The sequence below is a fragment of the Grammomys surdaster genome, unplaced genomic scaffold (assembly GCF_004785775.1).
Source record: "Grammomys surdaster isolate TR1022 unplaced genomic scaffold, NIH_TR_1.0 66, whole genome shotgun sequence".
NCBI classification, from domain to species: Eukaryota; Metazoa; Chordata; class Mammalia; order Rodentia; family Muridae; genus Grammomys; species Grammomys surdaster.
Window position 1 is genome coordinate 4,322,844 of NW_021604568.1, and position 12,881 is coordinate 4,335,724.

Sequence of the window (12,881 nt, forward strand, 5' to 3'; positions counted from 1 at the left end):
AAAGAAAGAAAGAAAGAAAGAAAGAAAGAAAGAAAGAAAGAAAGAAAGAAAGAAAGAAAGAAAGAAAGAAAGAGAAAAGAAAAAGAAATTTAAAAAACAAAACAACATAGGGCTAGGGCTAGTGATCCAAGGAGCATCTGTGGACACAGAGATTGTCTTTCTTCTCCATGAGATGAAGTATTCCAGCAAATACAGAGTGAGTAAAACAAGCTCATCTGAGGAATTGAGGACAGTTCACTGACACAACTGCTAAAATTGATTATCTAAACTCCTAAGGAATTTAATCACATTGGTTACTACAGGTCTAATGATAATAACCATCAAGCTAGACAATTTCTCAGTGACTTTGCTTGACTTCCTTGGTTTTAAATATTATATATGTGCCAGTGAACCCTGTATTTATGTCATTGACACACATCTGTCCTCTAAGCACCAATTCCTAAGTGAAATTGATTAAATATTTCTACTTGTGGTGTACATCTACAATCCTAGCATTCAGGAGCCTGAGGCATTAGTTCAGGCAAGTTCAGGCAAGCCTGGCCTGGACTACATACATAGTAGAACCTTATTTTAATATATTTATAATATTCACAGATATATGTGTGTTGCCTGCATGTATATCTGTGTGCCACATATCTGTGAATGCCTTCAGAGGACAGAAGAGAGTGTTGGAACCCCTGGAACTGGAGCTACAGACAGTTGTGAGGTACAGTGTGAGCCCTGGGAACCCAGCTGGTGCTCAACACAGGCATCTTTTCAGACTCTTTCCCTTTGGAGAGGGGGAGGACAGTGTCATGTAGCCCCGACTAGCCTCAAACTTGCTATGTAGCTAGAATGATCCTCCTGTCTCTACTTAGCAAGTGCCGGGATTACAGGTGTAAACCCACACCGAATTCATTTTAACTCTGTGATTTCCACTACTAATGTATACTCAAGGTCTCATCCTCACAGGCTAGCGAAAGGGCAGAAAGGTAGAGGGAACTTAGAACTTATTGTGACCTGCTTGAGCAAGCCAGTCGGGTCAGTCTCACCTATAAAAACAGGAAATGATATTACTTAATCTCCACTGTACTTTCCAGCTTGAAGAAAGCTTGGTTGGAGTTGTCAACTGAGCTTTTTCTGGGAGCTTCGAAACTCCTGAAGCTCTGCTTTATCTTGTGACCAGTGAACCACACAATTCCGTCTCCAGTGCCACCTGCTGGTCAGAACCATCCTGTACAGAAGCGCAGCGACCAGCAACAGCGCATTTGACAGGCACAACTCCCAACTTTCCCCCTTGAGAGTTTTATAAATTGTTACTCCGTTTTGCATAGAAAACAGCTGGCTAAGCCGCAATGTAAACCCCGTGCTTTTAACCATTACATTAATTTAAGCAAAACTTTCATGACGTGCTTAAACCGCTGACGGAAGGAACAGGGGAAATGTGCTTTTCATCCACTTTGCTCTGAGGCATCCGTTTATAAGAAAAACTCTCGTTAGGGTCAGAACAGCCAGGGCAGTGGACGGCTGATGGGGTCGGGGAACCACGATCAGGGAGGACTACCCTTGGCAGTGCAGTCCTTAGGGAGAAGGTCAACACAGCTTCTCCCCCGCCGACTGCCATACAAGGCACTTGACGGTCGGTTACAAATGGCCAGGGCGCCGCGCCCGGGTGCGGGCTCAGGGCTGGGTCAAGTCAGGGCCTGGGGAGGAGGCGGAGGCGCGTGCAGCGCTGCTGGACCTCGGCGGAGCTGGGGACAGAGTGTGGCAGGGGGAGTGGGACCGGGTCCAGCCGTGGGGAATCGTACGGGTGCTCCAGCGGCGCGACGGCCCGGGTGGGGTCTCGGCGAGCGGCGAGCTTCCCGGCGCCCTCCCGAGGGAGGAGCGGTGCTCCGGGACCCCAGACCCGCGGGGGAAACCCACCTGTACCGAGCGCCCGGGTCAGAGGTCACGGGAGACCGCCCGAGCCGGTCCCGTCCCAGCCAAGGGCTTCAGGGCGCACCGCACTGCGGACGGCGGCTGCCGAGGGTCAAAAGTCAATTTGCTCAGGCCACAGCTGGCGACCCGCTCCCTCTGCTCGCTTAGCCGAGCTCCGCAGCACTACAATGCACCGACAGCGCAGAGGTTTCCCAGCAGGGCCTGCCTCACTTGCCCTGTGATTGTACAGTTCTAGCGCCGCAGACCAGTACATGCTCGTCTATTCTATTTGAGCCAGGCTCCACGGATAGTCTGTGTATGGAAAGGGAAAACACCAATTCAATTTATTAAAGCAAGGGAAGCGCCGGCCCTTAGCTCGTGAGCTCTCAGCGTGATCTACTTAGCTAAAAAGCAATCGAGGCTGTAAATAGTAGTAGTGCACACTGAAGCCTCTGAAGCCCAGGTCCATAAACTGATTAAGGGCTGTGTGTGGAAAAAGACGATTGTGGACCAGGGACTTCATGGAAGATTTCAGGCACATGACACGGGCATTACTCCTTGCAGCTGAATGAACACTAGGTGATATTTCAGCAAAAAAGGGGCCGAAGCAGCTAATGGGCGTGCTGGCACTTCCCGCACAGTAAATCAGAGACTGGGCGAGAAAGAGTACTGATAGACTGTGTGTGGAATACCGATTAATTCTGTGGTTAACAGGGAATTACTGAAAAATTTGGGTCAGAGGCACTAGTGGCAATTGTATTTTGTATCTGGCAGTATAGATCCCTTTGGAGAGAGAAGGATGAAAGGCAGGGACCCAATTACAAGAGGAATGGAGCAGCCCAGGGACCAGCGAAGAAAGACTGAATTAATACTGGTGACTGAAGGAGAGCTGCTCTGGCTCTCCTGACTGAGAAAGGAAAGGGTTCAAGAGGGCCGGGGCTGGAGAGCCAAGTAGACCCGGTGTGCCAGGGAGACCTGGTGTCGCTGATAACAGAGCTAGAAACCTTGAGACAGAAGAAAGAGAATGTGAAGGTATCACAAATGCTCTTCAAGTTGAGGAAATTATGGCAAGTGAAGATACCCAAGTTGATTCAAAAGTTCCACTTGATGCATGAATCATATGGTGAGGCCTACCTGGGTCACCTCTGAAACTGGGGTGCCCATTATCTGATGGGCAGTTCTGAAATCAGATAGAAACTCATGTGTGGCACCATCCATACCAGGACCATTCTTGCTACAACTAAACATTTAAAAAAAATTTTTAATGTCCTATCACAGAAACATGTTGACTCACTTGAGACTGCAGATGTGCCTGACACATGGGGGTCACTGGTCATGGGAAACAGGTATTGTACTCAGATCCTCTTCTTTGGATATCTCTAACACAATTTTACAAACTCCAGAAGTGATACTTACACTGTTTTTTGTTTGTTTTGTTTTTTTACTTGCTTGAGTTTCAGGAATGAGCCACCATGTTTTCCTTCTGCCAATTCTTACCCTCCTTGAAGGTTAACAGATATCTGCTCGGATCGCCTTGAAGCCCACACATCCACGACTTTAGTGGTTGCACCAGTCACTTGTACTCAATGAGCCTTATGGCTTAGACTACAAATGTGGCTACTTTGTCGATTATTCCATGACCACCCTGATGACTGCTATTGCTTTCTTGTAAGTCTTAATCTGATTGCTATACTTTTTAATCCTTTTTTGTTGTTGTTTTAGAGATGGTCTTCCTAACTTGGTCAGCCTTTAAACTCACTATGTAGACAAAGAGATCTACCTACCTCTACCCCCACCTACCACGTGCTAGAATTAGAAACATGTACCACCACAACCAATCTTTTAAAAAATTTTTATGAGTGTTTGCCTGGATGTCTGAGCACCACATGCAGTGTTCCTGGAGGCCAGAAGATGGTGTCAGATCCCCCTGGACTGAGTTACAGATGGCTGTGAACCATCATGTGGGTGCGGGGAGAGCATCCAGCACCCTTAATTTAAGCCATTATTTCCCCATTGTAGCTAGCTTCTTGAGACAGCATCTCACTAGCTGATTTAGAGCTCAGAGATCTGCCTGCTTCTCCCTCCTAATGCTGGAATTAAAGTCATCTGACCAAACACTATAAATCTGAGAACTTTAGACTGTGTCACCTCCAAAGGTGACTAGAGGTCAGGGTTGGAGTAGTTCTCAGTGACACACGTACCCTTTAGGCAAAGTGGCCAGGATGTCCTTGCATATTCTTTTATGATGTCTATATATACTTTTTACCTGTGGCTGACAACAAATAGAGATGCATATGATAGTCTATCATAATAGACTCTCAATAACACAGCTTTCTTCTAAGGCTGTCACAGGAGCTAAGACGCATCCCTTAATTCACAAACACAGACAAAGTTAGCTTACTAAAGAAGTTGTTTCAGAAATGCCACAGCTTCAGACCAGGTTCTCCCACTATTCATCACTTGAAATGCCTTACTTTCTTTTAAAACCTAATTATTTGAGTTTAAATAAATGGTCTTTGTTTTCAGACAATCTTACTATATACAGTTCAGGATAGCCTCAAATTCACTAGATAGCCTAGACTAGTCCTGAACTCATGGAGATACCCTCCTGCCTCAGCCTCCCAAGTACTGGGATTAGAGGCATGTACCACATCTCTTTAAACCTAACAACTATTACTTAAAACTTTTGAGATAGCCTTATTATAATTGTTTTATAGCTTTACTATATAGCCCAGACTGGCTTCAAACTTGCAATCCTCCTGCCTCAGCTTCCTGTATGCTAAGATTATAGATGTGTTCAACAAAAATGATTTTTAAAGAAAATGAATCTTGTTCCAAATTGGGCCTGTAAATGGGAAAGGACTGACCCTTTACTACCTGACATGCACCTGCAGCTGGAAGCCACTTCCTGCCCCAGTGAGACGACCTAAGATCATTACACTTATTTCCTGACCTTCCTTCCCATCCTTCCAATTTCAGAGCAGGAAAACAGGAATACAGGCAGGCAGCACATAGAGGGAAGGACAGGGACTTGGCTCTCATATCAATGACTATTCCTGAGGAAAGGAGACACAGATATCACAGCACTGCGCTTTATTAGGGACTTCATTAAGGTTAAACCTCTAGGAACAAGGGAGTCCTATTCAGAGGGCACAGCCCATCCAGCCTCCTCAGATCTCATAGTGAACCACGGGCTCAGGCTCTTTGGTAGGATCACCGCCTCGCTCCAGGTACAGATTATTGTAAGGATACTGCTTCGGACCCTAAGGAAGAACACAAAAACACAGAAAGCAAAGGGTCAGCAAGAACAACAACCAGCCAGCTGATCCTGACTACACGTTACTTGAGTTAACAATCACGCAGAACAGAGCGCCTCTGGTCAGACCCAGCTGAGCTAACCTGGCAGAGGAATGTTCTTGCCCTGCTCAACCCGCAGCAGAGAGAGTGCCGAAGTTGTGAGAGGAGTGGTGTCTGCCCTGCAAGTGAGCAGTGGAGTGGGAGGTCCAAGCCAGAGCTTCTAAATGAGATGGTGCATCCATCCATCCTGCTCTCTCTCGGGGTCGAGACAGACTCAATCTCCTCTAAGTCACTCAGCCTCTAATGGCTCCACCACTAAAGTGGCCTGGCAAATGAGGCGTGCAGCAGTGGCGGGGGAAAGCAGAGGAGACGGGGCTGGGACGTGCTCTCGGGGCTACTGGCTTTACCAACAAACAGCTGTCAGAGAACACAGCTCACAGGGAGGAGAAAAGGGTGATGTGCTTACAGAACTGAAAAATGGAAGAGCCACACTGCTCCTTGCTCTCCTGAAGTGAAGTCAGTGCTCACCACAGCCCCACACGCTCTCCAGCAAAGAGTCCCCAGGGCTTAGCAAGGCTCGTGTCAGTGAACATGCCCTACCAGTTCCCTTTGGGACCTTATTTCTGCAGAGCTAGCACTGGGCAGCCGATTGCAAATACTGCAGCCCCCTGCCTTCAGTGCTTCTCTTCTCAAAACACCCTGGAGACACTCCTAGACTAATCTTCCTAAGAACCTGGCCCACATCATATAAGGCTTCTAGTCCCATACAAAGATGGCTCCCTGGTACTACTAGAGGCAGCCCAAGAAATCCCTGCATCCCTACCCCCGGTACAGTCTGCATCTGGTACATAACAAAGGTTATATAAATATTTGTTTGATTATTACACCACTCTCCCATCAAGTTCAAATCCTCAGCTATGCAATAAAAGCTACCCAACGGAGCTAGTCAGTTCACCTAATAATCTAGTGATCTTCAATTCTAAATGCATTTCATACGTACCTAGAAACTGTTGAGAATATTGATTCTAGGACCCTAGTGTAGAGCCATAGAATTAGGGCTTCCAAGAACCAGGCCTGAGAAATACGAGTGTATGGGAGTTCTCTAGGAAACCCACTCCTTAAATGGCTGATTTAAATGTTTGGGTATTGTTATCACATTTACTTATTTAATATCTAGGTGTGTGGGTACACCGCTACCATGGACTCATGTGGCAATCAGAGGACAACTCACAGGAGTCGGTTCTCTCCCTTTTACCATGGGGGATCGGGGACTGAACTCAGGTCAACAGGCTTGGCAGCACGTGCCTTTACCCACTGCGCCATCTCATCTGCCCTATTTTTTATATCACCTAACTCACCATCTGTCCCCTCCTACTGTTCTCTCCTGTCCCTCATGGTTTCTCTGACCTCTCACAACCCAAGTCCTTTTTTCTTAGCCCCTAGTTTTAATCCTGCTCCCTCTGCACATTCACTGTAGGTGGGCACACACAAGCCGTGCCAGGCTCGCACACACGGTCACATGATGCTCATTATGTCTTCTATCTAAGGGGGGCCTACTACCTCCTTTAAGCTGGGAAGTATACTTTCTATGTCCTTTGAATGCTCTAAATCACAACTGTCTATGCTTATCCCGACAACTCTTTCCAGTACCCTGTAGAAAGTGCCCTTCGTGTGTTCAGTACAGGATAAGGTTTCAGCTCTAGAGTCTTTGACTCAGCCTTGAAAGGCCAGTCACTAAAATATAAGTGGGAACTATAGTCCTCAAATGGAAACTCTGAAGATTAGCCTCCACACTCTAACCCACTAGCTAGTGCTCAAATCTGTCTCCTCAGTTATCTGGTCCATGCAGTGGGGCAGAGCAGAGCTCAGATACATGTTGGCCCAGAGGGTAAGGCCCTTCATCTTCCTTTTGTTTAAAATTCTAGGAAGCCAAACTTGGCACTGGATACTTTCTTACTCCTGCGACCTCACTCCCTCAGGAAAGGAGGCAAATGTGCTTTGGAGAGTAAATAAGATGCTCACCACAGGCTGGTAGGAAGGGAACATGTCCCCTACCCAGAACATGAAAACCATGAAAGCCACGAAGCCGAAGAGATGTTTACACATGACATCCCAGGACACAGGTGTAGGAGATGTGTCCACACGATTCCTGATGTACATGTCTAGGTCCCAGTGTATCTGTGGCAGAAAGGGACATAACTGTTAGACAGGTGTTCTGGCTAGTCTTGTGTCAACTTGACACAACCTAGAGTTATCTAGAGTTATCTAAAAGAAAGAAACCTCAATTGAGAAAAATGTCTATAAGATCCAGCTGTAAGGCATTTTCTTAGTGATTGATGGGAGAGGGCCCCACCCCATTGTGGGTAGTGCCATCCCTGGGCTGGTGGTCCTGGGTTCTAAAAGAAAGTAGGCTGGGCAAGCTACAGGGAACAAGCTAGTAAGCAGCATCCTTCCATGGCCTCTGCATCAGCTCCTGCCTCCAGCTTCCTGCCCTGTCCTGACTTCCTTAAATTATGAACAGTGATATGGAAGTGTAAGCCAAATAAATCACTTCCTTCCCAACTTGCTTTTTTGTTATGGTGTTTCATCACAGCAATAGAAATCCTAACTAAGACAACAGGCAATCTAGAATGGCCAGAGCCTGATACAAGGCTTCAAAGAAGCATTACTCTTCTTAGGACAATATTCTGACAGCCAGGTCCAAGATACACAGGGCCAGCCTTAAAGATAAATGCTGGCTCCACCAAAGGTTGCTCAAGCATGTCCTGCACAATGTTCACAGTACACAGGACCTTGGATATTCCTGTAAGTTCCATCCCACGTGCCACATGCAGAACTTCAGGTCTCAGATCACTGGATCTTGCTTCCTTGAGCAGAAAAGCTTAGCAAAAAAAAGTACCATTTGCACTAAGGAAAGAGTCCCAGGAAAACACAAGGAAACTGAGAGGAAGTGAAACAGGTAATGGTTTTCTTACCGGTTCACCCCAATTCAGCCTGAGGTCTGGGTAGTCCCAGTCATACCACGGATCCCTCTCATGCTGTGAGCGGTTAGGGAGCATCGGGTAGTCACCATACCTGCGAGAGATAGCAAGCACTTCTGGAAGGGACTGTCACAGTCCCTGACGATCCAAAGCCCTCATCCCAAAGATCAGAAACAAATCGACATATATACCTACATCACTTAGAAGAACTTACCCCCAAATCAAGATGTCTTAGTACTAAGCACAGAACCAAAAAAGTCCAGAATATAGTTAGAGGCTACGTCAAATCCTGAAACAACATGGCCTATCTTCACTTACAAAGAAAAGTCACACAACTCTGTAATTAGAACTAAAAGGGAATTTAGCAATCAATTACTCCAGTCCTTCACTAGACAAAATCTAAATACAAAGCCATCCACGTTTGTTGGATAAAACAAAGTAGGTACACATTAGAAAAGGCTTTTCTTCTCCATAGCTATGTTTCTTAACCACAAATAGATATATACCCTCATACTTCAAACACCTCGTTGGAGGTCTTGCTTAACTGGGTTCTCCCCCTAAAAACCCAAGTTCCCCTTATGCAGACTACTTCCCAAGCTGTTCCAGTCCACAACAGAGTAAAAAACAGACAATGATAACTTGACATGTGTCAAAAAAATGACTGAAAAAAAAAGAAAAATGCTAACACAGGAAGGAAGTGATGGTGATGTTTAACCACTATTCATAATTAACTGTGTTATATGGATAGAGGGCCAGAAGAAGGGAGACTAACAGCAACTGGAGAACGAAGGTTGACGTGTAATTTGCTTAACAGTCAATGGGATTTCCATATCCCAAATGGGGAGAAAAAAAAAAAAAAGACAGACGTACACAAATACAGAGTACCCCATCCAGAACAAGGTTCTCATGACAGGAGTCCAGCTCCGGCATGGTCACGTGCCTAGATGACAGCACCTGCGCCCAGCAGATGCTCAATCTAAATGAAAACCCAGTGCTCTGGATGGAGCCAAGAAGAATTTCGATATTCTGGAATCCTCGAGGGAGCTATTAAAACCTTGGCTTCCTCATTTGAGGAAACAGCCTGAGCCAAGGAAAAGAAATGAAGTCTTCTCGGCTGCAGCTGCTCACCCACCCACTCCCACCTCCCCCAACCAAGAAAAGCACCCACATTAATGATTCTGAGGGGTCACTAGAAGGATCAGGGAGAAAACGTCAGAGTCGCACCACCCAATCCAACCGTCTTCACCCACCACTGCCCCTGAAGCGAGCAGACCTCCTCCACCTCACCCCATGCCATCATCTGGGTACGGCTCGTAGTCTTCCACACGCATATTATACTTCTTGGCGGCCGCGGCCCGTTCTTCTGGAGTCCTAGGATATGACCCCGGCAACATGTCCTTGGTCATGTGGAAGGCTGGACGCAGAGGGATGCAAGTCAGATGGATACGGTCCTTTAGCCACCCACTCAGAAAAGGGTTAAGCCGCAGTAACTGCAGAGGTCGGAGTTCCGCACCTTGCAGGACCACAGCAACCCTGTATCCTTTCTTTAAACACACTAATTCACCGGTCCCCCAGCCCCCTTGTCGGGACACCGCCGCCACTGTTCCAAGAATGCCTCCCTCCCGAAGCAACAAACTCCAGGCACCCCTTCCCACACGGTGCAGACCTCTCCGTGCCTCCAGTGGCACCACGCCGCGGGTTGTCCTTTGCAGCCACCGGACTCCCAGGGCTGCAGCCCGGGAAGCCGCCATCTTCACCTTCTCCGACGTTCACCCTGCACATGCGCAAAGGCGAGTCACGGTGGCTGAGCGGGGCCAAACGCGATCGTAGAAGCCAGTGAAGAAGCCCCGTTGTCAAGCTGGGCGGGCTTAAATACTCCGTAGAGCCCGGGCAGTGAGCGGCTAATGGGGTGCCAGGACAGACAGCAAGAAGGAGAGAAAACAAAGCTATCGCTCATTTGATATTTCCGGTTATAGTGTTCCTTTCCGCCTCCAGCTGACTGCTTTTTTTTTTTTTTTGACACTTTTAGGGCTGCTGCTGCCAAATACCTGACAGCTGAGCAAAGTAAAACCAGCCTTTTGTCCTCACACACTGCCCCTTTTCACACTTAGCTCTTGGTTTTGTTTGATCCTTTCTCCAAATAGGTTCACCCCTTTCCTTATATACTCAAAGTTGGCTCCTTAGTCTCTGTTCGTCTAAACGTCTCAGGCACCTCAACCCAACAAACACAAAACCAAGCCTATTACTTGAGGCAGCTCTCCTGACACAGCCCCAAACCTCCCATTTGTCAGGAAAAAACAGATTTCAAACAGAAAGACCATAATTAACAAACTCTTAACAAAGACTGGGAGACAGGTTTCCATACGTTTAAGTTTTCATTGTATTTACACAATAAGAAGGGTTTGGATATATTACATATTATTAGTATGCACATATTTCCATCAGCTCGTTAGACACGATCACTGTATGTAATAGAATCCGTTCTCAAATGTATAGCGGAGCGACAAACACAGATGTGTACTATTCAATGTATAGATTTGGGGAGGGTCACTGCAGTGCATTTCATCCTCTTGTAGAATTTGTTAGACATCATCAGAATTAATTTGACAACAACTGCATTTAACTAATAGCAAGCCCTGATCTTATGTTGCTCAAGAAATGCATTAGTCTAAGTTATTCATTTGTTTTTTATATTATTTATATAGAATATAGCATATTCTTTTTAAAAAGAAAATTATATATATATATATATATATATATATATATATATATGGGTGTTCTGCCCACATGTGTGTTCGCACTCCACACACATGTGGTCCCAGAGGAGGCCAAAAGGTATTAGATCCCCCTGGAACTGGAGTTCCAAAGAATCCACAGTTACAGGGCTGGAGAGATGGCTCAGCAGTTAAGAGCACTGACTGCTCTCCCAGAGGTGCTGAGTTCAATTCCCAGCACCCACATGGAGGCTCACAACCATCTGCAGTGGAATCATATGACCTCTTATGGTGTGTCTGAAGGCAGCTACAGTGTACTCATGTACATAAAGTAAATTAATCTTTTTTAAAACTTAAAAAAAAATCCACAGTTACAGTGGATTGTTAGCCTTCATTCAGGTGCTGGGATTGAACACTGGTCCTGGATCCTCAGTCCTCTGGAAGAAAAGCCAGTACTCTTAACCTCCGAGACATCTCTCTAGTCCCACAATGTACTCTGTGATGGTAACGTCAGCACTTGAGAAGTGAAGACAAAAAAGTCGGGAGTTAAGGCCAGCCTGAGCTACATAATAAGTTTAAGGCATATCTGGGCTATGTGAGACTGTCTGTGGGGGAGGCAGAATGACTTTTTAAATGTATATTACAAAGGCGTGTGACCATTACCTCTATCTAGTTCTAAAACATTTCATCTCTGCCTCAGAGAAATCTCATACCAATTAGCATATTTCCTCTACGTCCACACATTGGCAAACACTAATCTACTTTCTGCCTCTGCTTTTGCCTAGTACAGCCCAGCCAGGGAGTGGCAGGATTAGATGGTGTGCCCTTGTTGGAGTAGGTGTGTCATTGTGGGTGTGGGCTTTAAGACCCTCATTCTAGTTGCCTGGAAGTCAGTGCTAGCAGCCTCCAGATGAAGATGCAGAACTCTCAGCATCTCCTGCACCTTGCCTGCCTGATATTGTCATCTTCCTGCCTTGATGATAATAGACTGAACCTCTGAACCTGTAAACCAGCCCCAATTGAATGTTGTTCTTTATAAGAGTTGTCTTGGTCATGCTCTGTTCACAGCAGTAAAACTTTTAGTAATATGAGCTTCTAGGTACGATTTATTTTTAATTTTCAAGGCTATAAATTTTAAAAAATTCGAACATTTCAGATAAAACCTTGACGGCTGCCAAACCCCTTCATGGAGATAACCATGTTATCGGTTTGTTACATACAGTTAAGATGTAGCATAATCATATAACTAAGACAGAGTATTAATATCTATTGCTGTGTATTCAGTTAAATTTTGTCTTAGTGTTCTTTAAACAAGTTATAAAATTAGCAGCCCAAACAACACCAACTTATTATCCCTCATTTGTCATGAGTATAGATTCTAGTTAGTCAGCGTGAAACCAAGGAGTTTGCCATGACATCTGAGGCTCTGTGTCCTTTTATAAGCATGGCAGTAAGTGGTCTAATTCAATTACTTGAATGTATAGGACTACATTTCCCATGGTTTTGTTGGCTATTAGACAATAGTCTTTCTCAGCTTGTAAAGAATTCACTTGTCATTCTCTGAAAGATACATATATATGAAATTCCTTCAAGGCAAACCAGATGGATTCAAATCTCCAAGACTTTTGTCTCTGACTAATGTTTCCAGATTTAAAGGGCTAGAGAGATAATGTCAGCCCTATTTGAGATGAGTATCCTTTTTGATTATCTCAAATTTGACTGGTTAGGGACTTTGACTATATCTTTGACATATGATGCAATCCAATTACAGGGGCACTACCCTGTCATAGTTGAAGTGTTTATAAAAAGATAAAGAGAATATGTTTTGTGGGTGTGTGGAGAGGTATGGGGGAAGGGGATGTCTCAGCGGACCCATGCCGAGGCATCTCTTCCCCTTAGTAGAGAATAGAGAGTTTATTCCTGGCATGGGGAGAGGAGCCAGGAGGGTAGTAGAGGCAGAGAGAGGGAGAGGGAGAGGGAGAGGGAGAGGGAG

At 45.7% G+C, this 12,881-nt stretch overlaps 2 protein-coding genes across 3 annotated transcripts in view; both read right to left on the bottom strand.

The window, feature by feature from the left end:
* The window catches only part of Sec31b (SEC31 homolog B, COPII coat complex component), a 27,983-nt gene extending 26,004 nt beyond the window's left edge, over positions 1 to 1,979 (bottom strand). Inside the window, exon 1 of one of the 2 annotated variants that reach the window (XM_028775330.1) lies at positions 1,903 to 1,979. The gene's annotated coding sequence lies outside the window, so the exon portion shown is untranslated. The remainder of the gene's footprint in view (positions 1 to 1,902) is intronic. The other variant, XM_028775338.1, reaches the window with a different exon arrangement.
* Positions 1,980 to 4,974: 2,995 nt separating this feature from the next.
* Positions 4,975 to 9,976, bottom strand: Ndufb8 (NADH:ubiquinone oxidoreductase subunit B8). Its single transcript, XM_028775194.1, has 5 exons — positions 9,841 to 9,976; positions 9,462 to 9,588; positions 8,169 to 8,268; positions 7,216 to 7,371; positions 4,975 to 5,159 (listed from the first exon to the last, which is right to left on the bottom strand). The coding sequence occupies exons 1-5, from the start codon at positions 9,923 to 9,925 to the stop codon at positions 5,067 to 5,069; spliced, it is 561 nt and encodes a 186-aa protein (XP_028631027.1). The 5' UTR covers positions 9,926 to 9,976; the 3' UTR covers positions 4,975 to 5,066.
* Between the last annotated feature and the right edge of the window lie 2,905 nt (positions 9,977 to 12,881).

What these genes read in the sequence shown, in the direction of transcription:
- Ndufb8 (XM_028775194.1), bottom strand. Translation starts at nt 9,925, where the DNA reads ATGGCGGCTTCCCGGGCTGCAGCCCTGGGAGTCCGGTGGCTGCAAAGG. An exon ending in TACCCAGATGATGGCATGGG is followed by an intron (nt 8,269 to 9,461) that starts GTGAGGTGGAGG and finishes TATCTCTCGCAG; the next exon opens with GTATGGTGACTACCCGATGC. An exon ending in GGCTGAATTGGGGTGAACCG is followed by an intron (nt 7,372 to 8,168) that starts GTAAGAAAACCA and finishes TTTCTGCCACAG; the next exon opens with ATACACTGGGACCTAGACAT.